General features: G+C 40.1%; 2 protein-coding genes across 2 annotated transcripts in view; both read right to left on the minus strand.

The window, feature by feature from the left end:
• ITGA1 (integrin subunit alpha 1) overlaps nt 1-22,669 on the minus strand; it is a gene marked incomplete at its 5' end in the record, with an annotated part of 73,894 nt that extends 51,225 nt beyond the window's left edge. The window contains 3 exon segments of the mRNA XM_080362245.1: nt 22,498-22,566; nt 22,569-22,644; nt 22,646-22,669. Coding sequence (XP_080218371.1) covers nt 22,498-22,566; nt 22,569-22,644; nt 22,646-22,669 — 169 coding nt within the window.
• On the minus strand, nt 10,238-15,954 carry PELO (pelota mRNA surveillance and ribosome rescue factor). Its single transcript, XM_080362830.1, has 2 exons — nt 14,907-15,954; nt 10,238-13,724 (listed from the first exon to the last, which is right to left on the minus strand). The coding sequence occupies exons 1-2, from the start codon at nt 15,630-15,632 to the stop codon at nt 13,293-13,295; spliced, it is 1,158 nt and encodes a 385-aa protein (XP_080218956.1). The 5' UTR covers nt 15,633-15,954; the 3' UTR covers nt 10,238-13,292.
• Nucleotides 22,670-23,100: the final 431 nt, after the last annotated feature.

Below are 23,100 nucleotides of genomic sequence, written 5' to 3' on the forward strand. Positions count from 1 at the left end.
GAAAACTTTGTGAGGTCAGCTACTAGACTTGTACAGCTGTACTGAGGCTTAGCAAATTCAGCAGCTTGCTAGAAAGGAAACAACTCCTAGAAAATGTTTCTGCTGGTCTCCAGTGATGTTTTGGATATAGTTCTTCCATGTAGCTCAAATACAAGTCTCTAGAATCTTTGTGTTTACCTCTAGGCTTACTCTCCTTTGCTACCAAAGACCATTTCCTCCTGAACATCTCACTGTAGCTTTTGTTTGCTACCATCTAGTTGTATCTATAAGCCTGTGGGACCCTTCATCTGTTGATCTTTTTTTTTTTTTTTCCAGATAGAAGGTATTTATAGTCATCTCAAACTTCACACAGAAAGCATAGTTGAAATGATCGTGTATGTCATTTTATGAAATAATACCCAGAAGCTTAAAAAGGAGCGAGAGTGATTTCATGCAAAGTGAATAAACAAGGACATTTTAACCTAAAGAAAAATGTTTGCTTTGCAATACTCTCCAAAACTGCTGACGGACCTCTAGGTTTTCCTCTGCACAAATTCCTGATGACTCAAGTATGATGTTTCAGTTGGTTTTCTACAAGCTTTCTACATGCCCAATTATGCTGAAACCCAATTTTGCAGGATGATGTCCTGCTGCTGTAAGCTTTTAACTGTGTAGCCTTGTCAAAACCAGAAAACGTGAATCATAGCAGACACACACACACAAAACCCTCTGCCATCTATCTGATCAGTCTAGACTTCATCAGTCTACTCCATCAGACTTCAAATCACTCCTCTACAAAGTGACCCATAAGGACAAAATTCCTTGTGAACATTCTGGGAAATGTGGTAATCTGAGAACCGATGATGCAAAAAATGACCCCTAGCTGAAAACTCATGTTACTATCTCCCTACCAGGACAAATGACCTTTTTGTCCCTTTTTTTTTTTTTCCTTCCTGACTTCATATCATTATTTGTTAATTTTTCCCCCTTAGTTGCTTTCAGGGACTGTTGGGTAATTCTTCTCAAAGATCGGCAGTCCTAAGCCTAATATCAGAGTGAAAATACTGTGGTGGCAAGGAAGGTTTTCTGAAAAGCAGCAACTGTTTCAATTTCTTTACTTTACAATGGCTATAAACTCCCGCCTTTCATCGCCTTATGCTGTGCATAAACATTGGCTTGCTCACAGCTGAATCATTCAAGGCTTCAGGAAGAGAAGAAATCCTTCAAAAGAAGTATCCTAATCTGACCCTATCACACCCAGATAGCCAAGGCACCACATAACTTTAATCCAGGCTAGTTTGCTAGTACAGCAAAAACACATGTAGTCAACATGCATGCTAAAAACCAGTAATGTCCATAAAATGCATCACTATCAGTTCAGCTGTGAAGAAAGAAACTGTGTTAAGTACTATGGAAGGGAAAAGATGGAAAATTACAAAAATGTTTTCCTTTAGAGTCCCATGCAACTCTGCTATTCAATGATTAGGTGGATGACGGGGGGAAACCCAAAAGCAGGCAGAGAGTTTGCCCAAACAAAAATTCCAGAGCCAAGTGATGATGGACACACTTCAGAAGTAAATCTCAGACGTGTATATTAAAAGAAAAAGAACTGACTGGCAAACTATAGCCAAGTTGTACAGATAACTCTTTTCCTGTTATTTCTGCTAATGTAACACCTATGATAATTTTCATTGGAACACAACAGAACATTCATTTTCTTTATCAAACCCATCATCTAGCAGAGTAAGAGGGAACCACTATTTTACTCCAGCTTCTTATTTCATGCCTACCTAAAAAGGAATTCCATATTTCCCTATTCAAAATACTCCAACAGGGACTTGGAAACTCTTAAACAGCTTCTTATCACAAAGACTTATTTTTCAGAAAAACTCATTATATAAAGCTAACAAGTTCAAGCAAAATTTAGATAAAAGGTATTTTTACAAAACTGAACTCCATTTAAATGGCACAGGGAGATGCTACAACAGTTTAAGATAGAATACACAACAGTAAGTATCCTAGTAAAATGTAGACTTTTTTTTTTTGTATTTAAATAATCATACTTGCAGTTTTCTAAGAGCAGAAGGAGAGAATAAGTGATGAAATCTACTATTGCTAAAAGTGAATTTTAAAAAGTTTAAAAATACTTGACATTGACCTTAGACTGAAAAAAATGAACCATTATCCAAACAATTCCTCTGTTCTATTGCATATGTCATTTCTTTGCAATGAATTAACTGTATTTTCAATAATCTTGAGATTTTTTTTCACTTTTTTCTCCTATCAGAAACCCAAAAAACTTCTACAGTGAGAATTTAGTTTATAAGAGATTGCTACAGGCAGTAATGGAAAATAAGTCACACATTTGTTGAAATGCTGGAATTCTACCATGAGTGGTTCCCAGATGCTGGTGCTCTTGCACCACGAGGTCAGATGGAATGGCCTCTTCATCCCCAATGGCATGGCAGAGAAATGCCCGCAGGTAACACCGGCTCTGTCCCCCAGGAGCATGGGGCAGCATGCACTGCCTTTCTGCACTGATCAGCTCTGCCCTGCTCACCAGCAAAATCCTGAGCCTGTCTCAAGCACCCACCAACATGGGCAAACACGGTGTCTGCTCTCTATCAAGACATAAAGAGCTCACTGCTAAAACAGAAGATGATCCTCAGCCAGTACATTTCCTTACTAATCTCTATCTATGAATTGTTAACCATGATGAGAAATCTTTTCTTGCACTGGACGGTTTAAAGAATATGGTTCTGTGATAAAACAGATTTTACATTTTTAACTGAGAAATCCCAGCAGACAAGAACATGGGACTAGCAAGTGACCACAGTGGTCATGAAATCCAATCTTCCATGAACATAAACAACCATAAAATAACTGCCTAAATCTAGAAAAAGCAACAAAAAACACCACCACATACACCTCACAAAAGACTAAGTACTCTAAGAAAAACTGAAAATCAGCTAAGGAAAGGCTTGTTCATTTGGACCAAAAAACCCCACAAGAACATCTAGTATTGCACTAGGCAATTCATAGGCCGCTGCTACATGTATTTATTAAGCAGTTTTATTCATCTTCTTGCCTAAGACAATCACAAGGACTTTCACAGGCTTGCCATTTTACGTTAGTAGCTAATTTCCTGTCTACCTATGAAGTGAACATAATTTACAAACAACGGACAAAACCAAACTCTCTGTAAAGGCATTTATGTACCAGTAAGTCAGGAAGTGGCCTATGGTGTTCATCTGAGATCATCAGAAAAACTGATAAAGCCAAAATACCAACTTCAGACCAGTATTGCTCAGCTGAAATGAGAATGAAAGATACTGTCCAGTGTATGTTAGAAATTTATTCCCTGAAATAATAATGTGTGACATGTTTGAAGTGGAATATGATCAACATCGGTGCCTCTACCACTGTCCTTTCACAGTGAAGTCTAGGAAATAAAGTAATTCTAAAAATTGCAGTAGCAGTTTATGCAGACTTAATATATTTTATGTGGTATATTTCTATAGTCAAGATAGTAATGATACTTTTTTTCAATTTAAAAGTTAATAAATTCTCCAAAAGCCAGCATATCACCATGAATTATCAATATTGAATAGCAATATGCTGAAAACTTTAGCATAGTAATATGCATCATTAATCATATCCACTAATTTTTAAAGGCTAAGACACTTAAATACCAGTAAAAGCATGAGCACCTCTTCTGCTATTCTGCTGGTTAGAGATTGTAAAGGTAAACCAGTTGAAAGCACTATGTGATTAATCCCAGGTCTTTTTACTGCAAATGTTCTTTTTTACTAGTCAATAAACAATTCAGGGAAATTTGGAACTAGCTGTGAAGAGATTGCAAGGGGAAAGTTTGTGCCCCCCCCAAAATTAAGCTGGACTCTAAAGGTAGAAAAACATCCTGTTTTTTTAGATGCAGTTTGAGATAGAGCTTTCTACATGAATTCCTGGTGCTAATAACTTACATTTCCCACCCACAGCACATGAAGTACACCCATGATTTTAAGATATCTGTCCAGCCCAGTACTATTCAGCAAGTCTTCTGATGTTGCCAAGAGTTCCATAAAGAACTGTTAGTCTTTCTTTCAAATGTGCCATCAACTTCACAAAAGTAACACAGAAGCTTAATAGTGAGGAAATCGTATGTTCTTGTGTAGATGCCACTTACCTAGGCTAAATTAAGGTTAAATAAAAAGTAAAGTTAACTTGCAAAGTTAAGGTCAGTTTTGGTGTTAAGAGTAACATGGTCTTCTAAAAGTCAGTGGGAGCTGCAGGAGTTTAAAAAGGCACATAAGAATGTTGTGCCACCACCTTATATCCCACAGCACTCTTTTTGCAAATACATGCTGCCTTATCATGGATTTAACATCAGCTTTATGCAAGTAACACCTCAGCAGAGGTGTTTCAGCAGCAGAGAGTGGCAACGCATCACTTCCAGCTTTTCCTTTCAGCCCAGCTGTGCTGATGCTATGCTCTGTTTTTATCTTCTTTGGTCTATAGCTCTTTGGATACCTCAGTTACCTTTGTCTGAAACAAACTTTTCTAAGCTGTGACAATATACACAAAGGACTGACTCACAGCAACGTCAGAATCGTTTGAGAAAACATGCTTTCTAAAGGAAATACTTACAATGATCAATGACTGGAGTTTGATGCCTGTTTACAAACAAAATGCTCAAAAAAATATTATTTAATAGATCTTTAAAGCTACTAGTGAACATTAAACTGGCAGAGATCGAAGGGAAAGTACTCATTAAACCCATAACATGCACCTAATATAGGTATCCTTGCACTGTCGGCTCAGACAGCTAATCCCTGTCTGACACAAGGTCAGTATTGTGGTGCAATCTGGTGTGTCTGTTGAGACATGGTGAGACCATATGTGCAAAGAATTGGATTGTTATAACCGGGGCAATACAATGTTCTAACGTAACAACACCAAGCACTTTGCTTCTCTTCAGCGCGAAGGCTACCGGACTGCTGAATTGGTTCCTATCTATTGCTGGCAACGACATCATATTTTTCAGGATAAACAAATTCCATATTAAAGTGACCTTTTGCTCTGATTTTTCTGAGTGGAAGGCTGTTCCAGCTTCTCATTTTTCCAGTAGTAGCAACTTTCTGCTCTCCAACATACATTCATTTCATGCCAGTTCTTATGTCAAAATAGAAGCGCTTAAGCTAGGGAACAAAGAAGTTTTGAAAGGGTTCTAAAAGTAAAAGTGAAAACTTCAATTTCAAAATACTGCTGTCTAGACCCCCAAACAGTTTTCAGTGACAATTTCAATAATGTCCCCTAAAAAACAGAAACAAAAACCAAAACCCCACACTACTACAAATTTTTATAACCTATTAGGCTTGAAAGACAAGTCTTCAAAATTAGGGAAGGTTAGATGCGCAGTTATCAGCATTAATTGTCAACATCTATTTTGTTATTTCTGAATAGGACTTTTGTCTCATAATAAAAATACATAGGACCATGCAAGTAGACTTGAATAAAACAGACACGGACAGCTTGCAACTGCCTATGCAATCATAAATCTGTTGTTTACGAAAATCATAATGCTTGACTGCTTATTAATAAATATTCAATAACTGATTTCTGAGGCTTTCAAGAGAAAAAGTCTAAAAACTTACAATTTGAATGACTTGAATTACTAGTCTAGTTATCTTAAAAAACAACGCTTTAGCTGAAACAATCTGAAACATTGTTTAAAAAATCCAACAAACCTTTTAATATATATTTTTTTTTTCTGGCTTTCTCGTACTGTTTCTTCTCACTAAGCACCCCCTCAAAAACTCTGGAAGGTTTATTTAAATTGGCTTCTGTTATTGGCATTTTTCTTAATGTCTGATTAGAAAATTTTCCTTTGGTTTTCTTTTTGTTTCTCAAAGCACTACATATTAGTTCTGTAAAAGAAAGCTTTTTCAGACAGGTATGAAAGGAAAACAAAGTTTTTCACAATCCTCAGAGACAGCAAAGGCTCCATGTGTAGCAGGCTTGTCAGAAATCAGTTACTCCACAGTGACAGGATTAGCAAGGTCTCAGTATTTTAAGTGTCAGCCTTGAGGCTCCTCTCCCTTGGGCACAAGCTTAATCACATCAGCTGGCATCTTACCCTCAACTGAGAACAAGCTGTTAGAACCAAGTACAGGTATTTCAAACACCCAGTGTAGCTCTCTTTGGAGAAGAAGACTTGCGTCCAACACAGCATCTCATATTTTCCATCAAGCCATAGCTTTTTACCTTTTCAGCTTTCCTCATGGCTCTGGAACTTGGAAAAGATCCCTCATGAGGCAGCTGCTCCTTCTCCACCTCTCACTGCTGCTGTGCCAGCAGCTCCCAGGTACAGCCCTGTGGTGAGGGCAGCCACTGCCGCAGAGGCACAGCTGTCCTGGCAGACAGATGATGTTCTCCCAGCTTCAGGAAATCCATTTCAGCTTCACCTTAGCCACCCTAACACAGACCCGCAATGTCCACTCGGAAAAGGAAAAAATTGTGAGGGATAAACCAGCTTTCTTTACCAAAGGGAGTGGAAGTGTTTTACGGCCACTATTCAGGTAAGATAAACAAATGCAAATAATTAATTTATGTCACACCTGAGCTAAAATACTTATGCACTTGAAGCCACAAGGCTGAATGCTACATGTTAAAGAAAGGGCAATTGTCTTCAGCAAAACCTGCCACAGCTTTCAGAGCTTCAGAAACTGTGGTAGGAGATGTTCATGAGCATTCAACACCAACTATAAGACCTCCTAAATGTTGCACTTGCTACCAACCTCCACCTACTATAAACAAATCTCGAAGCCTGAAAAAACTATCAAGTCTGCATCCTGAGTAGTACTTCCTTCAGCTGCCAAAGCAACTACAAGCTAAGAGTCAAGTTGGCTTTCTTTTTTCCATGAAGATACCACATTCTTTGACGGCAATGCATCTTTACACACACTCACACACACACATACACACACATGTATCTTTACATACATACTGTGTTTAATTTATTTGTTCTGAAGTAGTTTCAGTAAAAAGTCAGCTAAAAACATTTGTTCTAAGTAACATAAATGTCTAAGGGTTTGTATTAAAGCTACATAGGAAATAATAATCCTGTTTTCAAAAGTAGATTGGCTTGGGGGCTTCCAGGTTCAAAACGTTTTTGAAACATGGAACCCTGCTCAGGACTTTTTTTTCTGAAACATGATGACTACAGGTGGAGTGTATTAGGTAGGAACAGTCACAACTTTCAATCACTTTCCTGTTCCATTCGGATCAGAAATCTGAAAATTGTCTTCCGCATCCCAAAAGATACTACACCAGCTGTGGTTTAGCTAGCTCAGACAAAATATTAAAATATTTATTGGCTTATACAATGTGGAATAGTACTTACGAAAGACACTGACAGAAAAGGGAACATGTTTAGCCTAGCATTAACAATAAAACAGAAAACTTAAGCTTCAGTATCTTCTGTCCCATATGACTCCTTAAACCCCTAGACTCTTTTTTTTGCTATTCTAGGCTTGGATTTGATTATAAATTCCATTTTTGACCAGAGTGAAAACTTTCCATCGAGTCTGGAATGTACATTTCTAAAAAGAAGGACTAGTTTCAACTAATTAAAATTCTGTAATGGAACAGCTATTTTGTCAGAGGATTAATGATCAGATTTAAGTTGACTTCTAAATAATTATTAAAACAGTATGACAGTAATTATGTTAGCTGTGAACATATCATTTCCCAAAAAGAGGGCAATAAATTTGAGATTGATATAGCAAAATCTGACAAGATCTGGCATCGCTTTAAAGCTGCTGCTTTGTGTTGCATTTCCCAGAAGACGCTGACTTGGAAGCAAGTGCTGCTCCAATACGAGCTCCCCTCCGTTTCTTGTATAGCCCTCAAGTGGGACAAGAGGAAGAATTATTTTCAGACAACAGAATAAACAAATATGATTTCAGAGACCTTTTCCTCACACTCTGTTTTAGGCTAAGACACCTTAGCACACAAATGTTTCACATAAAAGCTATACTGCATTTCTAAAACAGTCAAGTTGAGAAGTTGGCAGAGAATATGCACTACAGTTTGGTTGTTAAGACTGGAGACATTTATGTCCTTTATATTCTGTACCATTCAAGCAGTTATTCTCAAATACAAGTCAATGCCCTACTTGAGTCAAGCACAAAAAATCTGGCAGGACTAAACATTGCACTTATTAAGCAATTCTTTGGGCAACTGTCACACAAGAAGCTCCACAGCCTATGTTTACTCTTTCCACTGCTGAAAAATCCCAGGCTTAACCCATGTCAGAGCCTGAATTAAGAATTATAATAATCACAAGACGCAAATGGTTAGGCATTTTCTTAACTCTAAATTAGCAGAATAGTGAGTATGCAAAATACTATTTTCCTATACAAAATCTGAATACAATGGGATCTAAAAGCAAGCTGTGGTTGTTGTAGGAGAAACAGAGATATTACAAAATAATATACAGCAATGCCATATTTCTCTTCTGTTCCCACCATCTCCTAAGGCAAACCAAAACTGGGAATTCTTAAGTTTTAAGGGCACTAAAACTTTTATCATTCATTTTGTAACAAGTTGCAGGTGTATATTTAATAAGAACTGAGAAGGGAATGACTCCCAGACATTTATCATTCCCCACATTAGCACAGCTTGAAGAAACTTCTTTTTTATTTAACAGTCATCGACCTGAACTACCTCAGTTGCACTTAGCTGTACATCTTAGGAACTTCATTCTAAACGAAACATTTTAACTTAAAACAACAACAACAAACAAAAACCACACCAAAAACAACCTGATATAAGCAACTGATATATCACAGAGCAAGGAAAAAAAAAAAATCAAGTCTGAAGTTTTGCTGTATCTAAAAAGTACAAAACCGAGTAGCTTTCTGAAGTAATTCCTTTATTTTTTTGTTATTAGATGTCTTGTGGGAATGCCAATTTTGAGCTATAAACAAGGATTCCTAGTTGCAGTCCTAATTGCAATTTCACATTTTAAAAATTGGTTTCTGAGATCTTTTGCAGAAGCAACAAACCATACACTGCACAAATGTGGTTCATGAACATTTATTAACATTATGAGAACATGCTTTTTTTCCTGCAAAATTAGACATTTATTACTTTACAAAACAGGCCCATTTTCTTTAAAAATAGAGATATGAAAATCTGAGAGAAAAGTGAATGGACAGGGTGACTAAAAGAGATCACATGCACATGATTACACCTTCTATCCCCACTTTGCCTTTATGAAATCGAGCACATCTTCTGGATGGATCACGCAGCTTCCAGAAAGAAATTAGACAGGCTCAAGGTATTAATCAGTCAAAGGTAGCTATAATATACCTTCACAAAAAACCCTGCAAACCATGGTCAGCAGCTCAAAAGTTAAACTAAGAGATTTTCAAAGGGTAAGACACTTTTAATATTCAGTGCTACTTAACCTTAGAGAGAATAGTAGCACATGAAAATTACTTCAGACATTTACATGACTTTAAAAACGTCACGCTTGTTGGATAGCAAATGAAGCTGAAGAGCTATGGGCTCGTGTTACACTGATGGTCAGATCATTTGTTCCCAGTATTTTACTCACATAGTGTACAAGGGTGAAGACAGGAAGAGGGAGATGAGGAATTCTGTAGGACAAATACTGTTAAATGGTTTACAGCTTCACTGAAAGGCTGTCTTTTATTTTGCTTTACAACTAGCAGGATTATTTTGTCTCTTGCTGGTGGTGGCTTCATATTTTGCACCTAACTTTATTTGCTAAACAATCACAAAAAAATTATATAATAATAGCTGGATTTAAATGGCAAAGGTGACAGAACGAACAAACTGAAGTCTGCTCCAAAGTAAGAGTTTGCAAGAGAGGTTTTATGACCTAAATTAATGAATCTATTTGAATCTCTAAAGAGCACAGCAGGATTCAGGATCAAGCTGATTTCATGATACTTTTAAAAGCATTCTTCCTACCAAATGTAACAAATATTAAGAAGCCCTACAGTGTGCATTAATTTATTTTGAAAACTGGAAAATTGGAAGATAAAACGTGCTACTGATTCACAGAATTATGTTAGACCATTATCAGAAACTAAACTGAAACACTGTTCAAAATTACTAAATACTTCATGGTGCAGGAGAACAATTTTCATACTGCAGACGGTTTTTATCTCATGTATGTGTAGTTCCGAAGAGAAGATAAAAAAAAAATTCCCATGGCTCTAGCACTTATTCATTTGATCTGCAGATGACATGCATCTTCTGCGTACTATCTGCACACAGACATTAAAGTCTGTGTTAAGCAAGCATCTTTCTCAATACGGACTTTTCAACAATTCAAAATTTCTTAAAATATAGAAGATACTAGCAACCCTGGAACTTTGCCAGGTCAAGCATCTGCAACTACTGAATGCAGTCTACTTTCAATACCAAGCCCTTAAGCTGTTTCCTGAAACAGGATGCATTTGTCTACATAGTGATTGTATATTTATTTTACGACAAAAATGCTTACCAAAAAAAAAAAAAAATCGTATCCTTCCATGCTTTGGGTAACTAGATGCGTATTTCTTTCAGACTTAATGCCATGACAGCGATAACTAAAGAAAAGAAAAATACTCCAAAATGGTAAAGTCTGTGTAGAATTTTCATTCTAAGTATAAATAATTCAAAGAATAACTATGAACATATTTTCTTACCAGATGTTTGCTTTTATACCTTAAAAAACCAAATAAGCAGCAAAATAGCTGCTTTTTTTCCTTGGTGATACACTAACACAAGCACGAAACATAGACTTGCAGAATTGCCATTTTAATCTTCTTATAGTACAGAATAAAAACTCCTCATAATTTCTTGTTCAAAATGGAATAATTGGAATCAATTTGGTCTAATAAAATAGAAAACCTTTCCACAAACAAGGAACAGTTTGTTTTATCTCTCAGTTTGCTGAGAATTAAACTAAGTGGTGTACTACAATTTTGCATGTATCACTTATGTACAACTGCAACAAATTGGCATTACTTATAAGAACTAAAATACAAATATACCAGCTTATCTTAAAGAAATTAATGACATTGTTTAGACATTATGAGCCTGTTTAAAGCCTGAATTTGCAGCATATAAGTGACATTTACTGAAGGTCAGAGTCTTCTACTTGTTTCATATGTTCCTTACATTTAACTCCATATATGGCAGAAATCAGGGTGCTGTGTAGCTTGAAAGGTATATAATCGTCTTTGGCACATTTTTAAAAGAAAAAAAAAAAAAAAGAACTTCTAATTTAACCAGTCCTAAGTATTGAAGGGAGCCTACCTCAGCATTCTGTAACTTATGGCACTCAACACCATTCAAGACAAAAATGCTCAAATAACATAGTTTATCTGTGCAATGTGACTCTACACAATTGTCTTAATGAGCTTGTCTTCAGTGAGAGAAGAATTAGTGTTAATACAGTATGGTTCTAATATAAGTTCTGTTCATACATTCCTTAGGCTGTTTGGATTATGGGAAAAGGGGAGATGGCTTTTTAAATCAACTTCTCAATCAAGTTTAGGCTGATGATTCAGCTAGCAGTAGACAATATCAAATTCATAGATCTGGCATCCATCAACGTATGTTAGTACCATTAAAAATGCTTTGGCTAAAATTATACTACTCAGACATTCCACTGTTATGTGCCTTTCTATATTTCAGAAGTCTTCTACAGCTTCCTTAAATAAAATTTCTTTTCGGCAAGTCTCTCTTATTCCCCCCTCCCATCACATTTTTAAAAAACAATGAATGCTTATTTACATGCACAACCTACACCATCAAACATTGGTTTAAATTGAACAATCCCCTTGCATGTATGTCAGAATTTGAAAGCAGTTTCTCCTTCCTCAGCTTAAGATTTATTGCTCAGTGAAGAAAGAAAATAGTGGCTCTCAAAACTTGGAGCAGAGCAACTAATTGGAATTGTAAGTTTTATTTTTACAGTCCTCATTATCTCAAGCTGAAGCTTGATTTATAAATTTGTAATATTTTCTTCTGTATCACAACTTACGTATTTTTTAAAGGGGTATACAAGGAGAAAAATACCAGCCTATGAACTTATTTAAACTATTTGTTGTCAAAAGATTCCTTATGGAAGCCTGGGTCCTGATTTTGCAAGCCTTTTCACACATCTTCTCAAAACTGTGCGCAAAATAATCCCCATGTCAACTTATCAGAATACAGTCAATGACAAGATGCATCATACCTTGTTAGTTTTCAGGACAGTCTCACAATATAACAGCATTCAAAAAGAAACAGAAAAAGGTGCAGTGAGCTTCACAATTTGTCTAGCATCGACTATCAAATTAGGGAGGCAATGGTTAATTTAAAAGGTCTTGTTTCTGAAAGATTGCTTCAAGTGTTACTCAGAAATATTTAAGTGGTAAGACTTGTAACACCACAAAAACCCCTAAGAGATGATTTTGAACTCACTCCTTCGCCATGTCTTAGGAAGAATGGTGAGTTCCTAGTGTAGTGATTAGATATCCTTAAACAAAAAAGTATATACTTTTTTCACAGATTTTGGAAAGCATCTGCAACCTCTCCGCTTTTCATTCCTCTGTGGGAAGCAGGAGAGTTTGGGGATCAGCATGTTGCAGCTGTAATCCACCGTGTCAAAGAGCATCAATTTTGTTCCTAAGCAACCCTGCACAGTGCAGTAGTTGCTGTCCATAGCTGATAAGGATGCACAGAGAATTGTTAACTGGCTGCAAGTGAGAGAGATGAAAGTTACAGAAACTGAAAGTAAGGCCACTAACACAGTAATAAAATTCCTCTTTTGGGTTATAAAAAAAAAAAAGGAGATCAAGCACAGTTTCGTCAGGTCTTGCATAAAGAAGCTTACATTTGTTCTGCAATACTCTTTTCAAGCATTTGGACAGAAATTGACAGTCTGACATGATTTTCTCCCTCTTAGTTTATTATCTTTTCATACATTTTCCAAAACACTAGGCTGTCAGTCTGCCTTAACATGCAGAGTGAGCAGTTCTGGGGAGTCAAACCAGTTTCTTGTACTGCTGGAGGTCCAGGGTGTAACTTGCAAAACCAGTCACCTCCAACGCACAGTACACCAATAATCATTACCATAGAACAGACATCCATTAGTGTGCTGAGCAGAGCTATATACTGTAAGAAATACTATGAAAAAATTAAATTACAAGTCACAGCACATCTGCACATTGTACATAGGAAGGGAGGGCCTTTAATGTCATTTCAACATGACTTGGAGAAGAAACTGTGGAATGAAGTCACCGTTATCAATCCTCTTCAGAGCTAGATTCGTCTTCCTGGTCAGAGAGCTCAGCAACAGGAAAGCGCAGGATGGCTGCCACTCCTGTCAGTTGGCCAAGCTGCTCTCCAGACACATGCAGGCTGGAGAAAATGCGTACTGTGCCCATGTTCTCCCGTACACTATCTACCAACTTAACATATCGGGCACGTGTAGCCACATCCTGGTGCCGGAAAAGCTCATCGCTGATCAGCAAGGTATCAACGGCCATTGCTTCATTGGCCTTCTCTACATGCTTCAGACCATAAAAAGCCCGGTCAGGCTCATGCTGCAGCATTTTGTAGAAGTCATCTAAGGCTTTGACCTCACCAGCTGCCTTAGTGTCAGAGAGACGGCTAGTTACAGCTGGATCGCAGAGGGCTTCTTTCAATGCATATTTATGTCCAGAGGACGCGTGGACCTAGAGTAAAAAAAGTCAAAGGTTTGCATTTTTTTAAATAAAAAGGACCACCTTCTTGATTACCCAATCACAAACAGCTTCCACTATACACAATAGTTATCTTCATAATTATTCAAGGGTGTTCCCTCTTTCTTGAAACATACGTGATTCTTTTCTTAAAGGTTCCCTCCTGCAACCCAAAGCCTATACCAAATCCCTTAAACTGTACTTTAAGAAGTGGAAGAAAGCTGTTTTTCTTATTCAAAGACTGGGTTAGACATGCAAGTTGTTGCAGACAGCCCCCAAAGAGGGCCACTTGAAACTAAGATTTAAGCCTCTCCCTTTTAAAGCATTCAAGAAGAGAAGACCTCTTAAGACTGCAGCCATACAGTGCAAAAGTGCCGAGTCTTGCACAACTGCATAGTTTCCATGCTTGCAAAGCTGTGAAGTACATTAAAACTCTTCACACTATCACTTTGCTAAAAATGCAAAGGAGGGCTTCTTGATGCAATGTGTCTGCTAAACGTTGTGACCATCAAGTATGTTGTGACCATCAAGTATTGGGACATATTTCCCCCTGCCATGCTCCAGCCTTTTGCAAGTATGGATTACAGGTCTGCTCCAATGAAAGAAATATACAAGTGTCCTTATGAAAAGGAAAGTTTATTTTACGCTCAGAGATTGGTTGTTTCAGTGAAAGGTGAAAAAAATCCCACTCAATCAACTAGATAACTAAGGAATAGGAAAAAACACTATGGTCTGCATAACCTTTAACTACGTAGCACAAAACTAATAACAAAATTAACTAACCTATACCACATCCAAGTGCTTTTTTAAAAAAAGCTTTAGAAATCTGTTATTATATATGTATGCTATCTAGTATCATAGATTACAGTTAAACCATTTTCCAACTTGTGCTTCGGTCTTAATTAAATATTAAATATGTTTTTATAGAAAGTTTGAAATATTTCATACTTTCTCTATTCCACGTTAAGGTAACCTGGGAAGGAACCATCCCTGTATCTTGCATAAGTACCTTATAGTTTGGGAAGTGTGAGAATAATTACCTTATGATGCTCAGATGGAAATTTGTTTTCTCTGATAAGCGAATTATTTCCCATCACCCTTGGCAACTATCTTTCATCATCACAGACCGCTCTTAAGCCTCTTTTTACCCACTCTGGAGACTGTTTAGTTCCTTACCTGTAGGAACTTGGACCTGTTCTCCAGAAGCAGCTTATTGTCAGTCTTGACCGCCTGCTGGAACATGTAGTCGCAGAACTGCTCCCGTACGAAGCCTGGGCTAGCCACCAGTACGCACTTCACCACCTCAAAGTTGATATGCCGCTGGATGGCTTGTACCACCTGCTCGTAAAATCTCTCCAGGGCCCGGTCATGCTGACTGCAGTTCCCTTTCCGCTTGCGGGGGATGTTCACCTCCACCTTGGCACGGGTAAGCGTCATGCTTGGAGTGACCAAGCAGACGTGAGCCAGCCCTTCCTGCATGACCACGGCTGCCACATCGGCACTCCAGGCTGGGTCACAGGCCTGCTCGATGCGCTCCAGCACCACGCTGTCCCACTGCTTCTTGGCCAGCGTGAACTGCCGGTTGGGCTCCAGCTCGATGGTATGGTAGGCCCCCATCTTGACGTACTCATTCTCTTGGATGTTAGTGCCCTTCACTCTCAGCTGGCAGGCCTGCGAGTCGAAATCGATGGCCTCCACGCAGAGGGTGAGGGTAGTGCGGATGCGGTTGCTGCCCACGCTGCCCGTGGCCGATTCGGTCTGCACTTTCCGGATGGTGGAGGCCCGCAGGCTGTCACCCACCTGCAGCAGGTTGTAGGTATGCCACATGTCCTCGGGCTCCTCGGGGATCAGCGTCACCTGCCCCGCATTGTCCTTCTCCAGGTCTTTCCTCACCAGCTTCATCCTGGTAGTTCCTTGTGCCTCCCCCGGCCTCGCCGCAGACGCACCCGCAGACCTGTCTCGGGAGGCCTGGCGGCGGGAGCTGGCGGGCGGCGGGAGCTGGCGGGCGGCGGGACCCGCGCACGGACAGCCTACCGCGGGCCGCGATGAACGGCCTATCCCGATCACCGGCCTGCCCCGGGCCTGCGGCGGTGCTGCTCTACTCCTCAGGCGCGGGCGCCACTCCGAGCACTCTGGGCCGGCTCCTCGCCCCACTCGGCACGCATGCGCAGCGCACGGCGGGTCCTAAAAGGCGCCGGCCGCACACGCACCCCCCCAGCGCCCGTTCGCCTCCGCGCCTCAGGCGCGTGCACGCTTCCGCGTCCGCATCAAGCGCTGGCGCACGCGCGGAGCGCGGCGGATTTCCGCTGCGGGGCGGTGCGGGGCCCTGCCGCCTCCGCGAGCCCGGGCCGCGCAGGGCCGGAGATCGCCAGAGGAAAGCTTTCTCGGGGGAACCAGGCGGCAGCCGCAGCGCTTCTGTGAGGCGGGGGAGGGCTGTAAAGCCGCGTGTCTCCCCGATGCTGCCTATTCGTGAGCGAGCAGTGAGGAGGTCGGGGCCCGCGGGCCGCGTTTGCCCTTCCCCTCTAGCTGCTTACGCTGGTTTCCAAAGGCCTCTGACACAGCCCTTCACGTTTGAGAAGAGGAAAACAAACAACAGAACCTAAGTAGTTGTGGAAGGTTATGGTTACAGATGGAGAAGGAGATGACACAGGTGTGGCTCAGCGGTTTTCTGGGTGCGGTGGGACAAGCCGCGGTACCTCAGACGGGAAGCGCCGCTGCTGGGGCCTGAGGGGGCGGCGGGTCGGGCAACCGCCACCGAGCGAAATGGAAACCAGACCCAGGCAACATCGGAACCTCAACTGTTACTTTGACGTTGCTCTTAAACTGAACTTCAGCTTAAAAGTTTGTGGTTAAACTTTTTAAGTTACACTTTAGCCTGCCCTGAAACTTGACCTGCTTCCTGAACCTAGTAGTTAAACAGTCCCGAGGGGCTTCAGAGGCAGACAAGCATGTTTCAAATGAAGTTTGATGTTGGCAGTTTTAAGTAATATGCCTTGCAAAAACCTTTTTGAATTATTGCTAGCACAGAAAAGGCACCTGAACAATAACTAGACAGCTCAATTTGCAGCCTAGACAAATGTAACAAGCCAGAAATATTGTGAAAAAATAATGTCATTATACAAGTACTGCAGCTTATTTTGAGCTTATTTATTACTGAGAACTCCATTTCAGAGTAACTGTTGCAAATTTAGAAAGCATGAGGAAAAGAAAATTAATGGAGAACAGAAAAAGTGCTTGTGTGAAGAATGATTCAAAAGAACAAAAAAACGTTTGAGAAAGTAGACAGACTGATGTGCCATGATATGCGTGTCAGGGCAATTGGAACAGATACAGTGAGTTTGAAATGTCCACACAGTCTGATAACTGAAAGGTGGGAGGACATCCTCTTAGAGATGACAAAGTGTGAATTTAGAACCATTAAAAACAAGTTTCTGTTTCTTTTAGATATTCAACAAAAACCAAACAAAACAAAAAACCAAACCACTGTGGATTATGGAATTTTCTGATTTGGAAAGGCTTTGGGGTCAAGAATTTACTAATATACAAGAATACAAGAATCATCCCGTATCTCCCATTAAGGTGTACATATAAATTTCTCTCAAGATTCTAGCACTAGTCGGTTGTTGCAACAGGACACTGAACTGGGATCTGGCCCAGTAATGTCTGTTCCTTTTTTCTAAGCTTGATACTGATGTAAAAACAACTTTATCAGATATTACATAATAGGATTTATTTATAAGACCTCAGACTCTCTTCCTGCGAGTACACATGCTTAACTCTGTTAGCATGAATAGTTTCACAGAAGGAAGCTGGACCACCCAAGGGAATATAACATAAGCACACATATAAATAACTGTTTAATTTGGGCTTGTACATACTGGTAATTTTGTATTAATGTTTTGTGGCTTAGGCAGAGAGTGTGCTTTCAGCTGTTCTTTAGGAGTTCCTTTCACTTGTCTGTGTAAATGTTGCATGGTGAATTTTCTTCTTTATGTTTTTTGCAATTATAAAATTGCAAGGGTTGATGTCATGGTATTCTTTCAGGAAAAATTAGCCGTAGTGTGTATTTACCTACCACATTAACAGTTATTTTCATTTTTTATTCTTTTGCTGCTGTGTATTTACAAACTTTTTGCTGCTTGTTTGTTACAGTCTAATTTTTACAAGCAGCCTCACATGCCTGGAAATGTGATATATTTCAGGTAAAGATTGCGTGTTGGCATCCAGTATAAAATAGACATTCACTTCATGCAAGCAGATGCATTAAAACAACTCAAAACAAACCAACCAAACAAACAAACAATAATAAAAAAAACACAAAAAAAACCCCAAAAAACTGAACCCAAACCAAAGAACAAGAACCTTGAAACAAAGTTACCACTCAACATATAAATTGATTGTTGTTGTAGAAAGAGACCTTTTGAGATGCACTGAAGTCCTTTCTCAAACAGAAAAATCGTGATATTTAACACAGTTACTAACAGTGCCAAGTGGCATCTGTAAACTTCAATGATGCATCCACAATTAGCAAGACCATTATCAACTTATAAAGGAAGACATTTGCTACTGATGATGCTTTGCCTACTCTGGTAAAAAGTAAGTCCTGGGTATTGTTATGTGTTTGAATATGTCAGAGAGTGAGCAACAGAAGAAAAATAACATTTCTGAAAATTTCAGAACCATATAACTAAGTTTGTACATTAGAATCATAGAATCATTTTGGTTGGAAGAGACCCTCAGTATCATCGAGTCTAACCATAACTTAACTCTAGCACTAAACCGTGTCCCTAAGAACCTCGTCTAAATGCCTTTTAAACACTTCCAGGGATGGTGACTCCACCACTTTCCTGCAGAGCCTGTTCCAATGCCTGACAACCCTTTCTGTGAAGAATTTTTTCCTAATATCCAATCTAAACCTCCCCTGGAGCAACTTGAGGCCATTTCCTTTCATCCTATCACTTGCTACTTGGGAGAAGAGACCAACACCCTCCATGCTACAACTTCCTTTCAGGTAGTTGTAGACAGTGATAAGGTCTCCCCTCAGCCTCCTTTTCTCCAGGCTAAATAGCTCCAGTTCCCTCAACCATTCCTCATCAGACTGGTGCTCGAGGCCCGTCAGCAGCTTTATCGCCCTCCTCCGCACTCTCTCCAGCACCTCAATGTCCTTCTTATGATGAGGGGCCCAAAAATCAACACAGGATTCAAGGTGGAGCTTCGCCAGTGCTGAGTACAGTGGCACAATCACTTCTCTAGTCCTGCTGGCCACACTATTCCTGATACAAGCCAGGCTGCTGTTGGCCTTTTTGGCCATCTGGGCACACTGCTGACTCATATTCAGCTGGCGGTTCATGTGTTCTTAAGTTCATATTAATTTTGCTAATGTCATGGAAAGAAATGACTTTGACCCCAGTAAAACCAAACAAGTGGATACTTCTCCATACACTTTTAATATACAAGTTCAAAATCATAGAATCATAGAATTTCCTGAGTTGGAAGGGACCTACAAGGATCATTATGTGCAACTTCTGCCTCTGCTTATGACAACCCCTAAATTCACACCATATATCTGAGGGTGTTGTCCAGTCTCTTCTTGAACACTGTCAGGCTTGAGGCCATGACACCTCTGTGGCGAGCATGTTCCAGTGCTTCACCACCCTCTGGGTGAAGAACCGTTTCCTAATGTCCAACCTAAACCTTCCCTGGCACATCTTCCTGCCATTCCCTCGGGTTCTGTCCTTAGTTGCCATAGAAGAGATCAGCACCTGCCCCTCCTCCTCCCCTTGTGAGGAAGCTGTGTCTGCAATGAGATCTCCTCTTAGTCTCCTCCAGCTGAACAAACCAAGTGACTTTAGCCACTCATGACCCCCAAATTACCAACATGTGGCCCTTAAATAACATGGTCTGTTCCAGTCTTGGTAAAACATTAGGTGTAGAGGCTGACAGTTCTTGCCATTTTAACTTAAAAATAAATAAATAAATAAATAAACACATACATACATACATAAATAATTGCAGCAATTTGGCATCCATTTTCAGACCTTCTTAAGCACAGGACAGGACAGCATAAAAATTATGGTATATTCATGGGAATTTTTGAGACATGGTGGTTTTGAAAGATTATTATTTTGAAAATATTTGAGACACACTGCCCTACATCTTCAGGTCTTGATCAGCTGCTTCATAAAATAGTTTGTAGACAGATTTTAGACAAGGAGAGATCATGTTCATAGGAAACACACTCTCCCTTGTATTATAGCCATTTTAGCTAGAACTCATGCAAATATGTTCAAGTCCTCAGTTAAATAGGAAAACAATAACTAGAGGGAAAGAATCTTGAATACAGGGGTAAATCTGATGAGAAATGTTGGACCTTATTGCAAGACCAAAGGAAGATAAAGATGGAAAGAGAAACTGGGGGAATTACGTTTTTTCATCTTGTATCTGTCCTGACTTTGCAGGCTCTTTACAGAGACCACTGCATTTTCTGCATACAGTTCTGTCTTTATGGTTACTGGTCTTTCATATTGTAAAGATGGTATTCCTAATCAGTACCAACAAAATGATCATCACTAATGAGGAGAGAACTCCAGGAGGGAGGAGGCTATGCATAAAAATAAAAGTGAAGAACAGTAAAAAATTAATGGAACCCTTTGGATTTATTTCTTCTTTCCTCTTCTGTTGAAATGTAGGGCTGGAGAAAACTTCATCAGATCCCTAGTTAAAGCAATTACGCTGAGGCCAGGTGAAGTAAACCTCAGCCATTCCTCATAGGTGTTTATCCAACTTCATCAAAACTTTCAGTGAAGGAGATTATGCAGGGGTGGGTTTTTTTGGTAGACAGTTCTAGGAATTCATTATCTGAAGAGTAATAATGTTGTTCTGATTATTCCCTAAGTGTTTTGCACAGTGAGTTACGTTGATTTTCCCCTGTTGGACACAAACCCCCAACTATTAATCAATCTCTTTATAAATCAACAAATGCAATATAGAAAGTCGTGATTGAGTGACCTCACAAAACAAAGAAAACATTGACATTTGGAAGAACAGTCTCACTGATCATACTTTGGTAAAAATATAGATTTTAAAATGCTTGACACTTTGCCCTCTCTTCTAGATAACTTGCCTAACTTATTCAGTCTTTCTTCATATATTATGTTCCTCAGCCATTATCAGGCTTGTCACTTCCCTGTGCACTTCTGCCTGTTTTTCTGCATCTGTTAGACTTCCTGTACTCAAGATTCTCAGAGGCCTCACCAATACCAAGTTAGATTAGAAAAAAAAAAAATAAATCTGTATGAATACACAAACATACATGTCTGTGCACCTTCTTTATTCTAGATTGGTTTTGGCTCCTAGTGCATGACATTATTTGCACGCCTGCCCTCACCCCCCTTCTTTTTAAGAAAAAGGAGCATTTGCCTTTATTTTTATTCCACTGTAATTCTAAAAATCTTTGTCCTTATTTTTATAACATTTTGACTTATTTCTGTAGCACTGATTTTCTTATTTATCTCAGACAATTTCAATTCATTTTTTGGTATCTGTAATTCCTGTTCTTATTTCCAACTGTATTGTATTTCACACCAAGTTTTTAAAACAGAAAACAACAATAACAAAAACGAAAAACTAGAAAGCCCTGACAGATCTGGATGGGACCCACCCTTGAAATGTTTTCCTACCTGACAATAAACCTTTTTGTCATTATTGGTGAGTTATCTGCCAGCAGTACCATTGCAAATTTTGCAACTCTGAAGGGAAGTTGTATGCTAAATTGTTGCCACTTTACGAAGCTTCCTTGTGTGAAGGAACACAAAGCAAAGCATGTTTGGAGAATATCACCATGTAAGAAAAGTAATAAAGATATCTATGAACAAGGGCTAAATGTGGTACACCAATGTACTACATTCAGATTTTCACATTTTCCTGTATCTGTTCTTTCTTGCACAATAAGCTCAGAGTTAAGAGGGGAAAATGCTGCTCTTCCCTTTTCCCCACTGGCTGCTGCCTGCGTTTTCACGACTCTTATGAAATTGATTTATTCCTTTGTACTGCCTGAGATTCACTGTGTGCTAGCTGCCAGCGCAAGAGCTGCCGGGGAGCTCAGTGTCCAAGTTTGCAAGCACATGAATTCCAGCACTGCCTTAGCCTCTTTCCCACTTCTTGGATTCCCCTGATTTAGGATCCAAAATGTTACTACACAAGCTAGTGGGATCGTTACTGGCTATATTTTGCTAAAAGAACAATTACGTCCCTAACAATTAATGAAACCTTAAAAGGAAATATTACATATTTGATCACTGGATGAACTCATCTTGTTGAAGTTAGTTGCGTGCAGCTAGCTGCTTCCTCACTTCCCCTTTTACAACTCAGAACATCTGTAAGCCAAATGGAGAGAGACAAAAAAGCTACCCTAATTAAAAAAAAGGTGTGAGGCGCATCTCTTTTCCCAAGCCAAACACGATTATACCATTTATTCTCTCCCATTCATCCTCATCTAGAAGCCTCACCCCATCCCCCAGGGTTTTAATACTGGTTTAGGGATTAAAGTTCCCAGAGAGAAGCAAATCGAAGAAGTCCCTCATGGGCTCCAGCTGCAGAGCAGCTCCGGGCAGGGCATTGCCGGGGCAGGGGCAGCTGGAGGGACCCAGGAGGGGAAACGCAGTCTTGCGGCTGCCAGCCCCTAACAACATCACCCCCCTCCCGCAGGGAGCACAGCTGATGTCGGGACTGGGTCTTCAGAGCAAGACAGAAAGGGGGATTTCCTCACCTGTCAGCATCCAGTAGGAGGCAGCCATGCCTGGGCTCCTGCGGGCCCGGCGGCCCGGGCGGAGGCAGAGGTGGTGGGACCGGTCCTGCCGCCGGCGCGCCCGTGGGTGCTGCGCTGCCAGAGGGCTTCAGCGCTCTGCACCGCCCGTCAGTCGTGCAGCCGAGTTAGGCATTTCCTGTTTGTTATTCAGTCTTTACGTTGTTTCTTCGCATCGAGAGGAATTTAGCTTCCTCCCCCTGCACACAACTTTCCTCCCACCCACCCCTCAAAGACCTCTGAGCTTTGGAAACCTCTCCATAGAACTCGCCCAGCGCTAAGATGTACAAATAAAGCCAAATCTTCCCCCCCTCGAGCCTCCGGCTGCAGCCGTCGGAAAGCACAGTAGACCTTAAAGGGACATCTGCCCGCTCATAATTAATTAGCTAGTGTCTCCCGCTGGCCAGCCCCCCTCCCAGTAGGGTACGAGAGAGCTGGGCGTGCTCCTCGGCCACCTCTCTCGCCCTTCTCAGCAGGAGAAACACATCGTTGAGGTAGGGGGTGTGTTTGGCTGGTCAAGTTTAATTTCCCTTACATCACCCCTTAAAAACGCACTCTACGGTCGGT

The sequence above is a fragment of the Nesoenas mayeri genome, assembly GCF_963082525.1.
Source record: "Nesoenas mayeri genome assembly, chromosome: Z".
Classification (NCBI taxonomy): domain Eukaryota; kingdom Metazoa; phylum Chordata; class Aves; order Columbiformes; family Columbidae; genus Nesoenas; species Nesoenas mayeri.

Excerpts from the sequence above, each read along its gene's own strand:
- PELO (XM_080362830.1), bottom strand. The coding sequence starts at position 15,632 with ATGAAGCTGGTGAGGAAAGACCTGGAGAAGGACAATGCGGGGCAGGTG. Across the intron at positions 13,725-14,906 it reads ACAGGTCCAAGTTCCTACAG|GTCCACGCGTCCTCTGGACA; the intron begins GTAAGGAACTAA and ends TTTTTACTCTAG.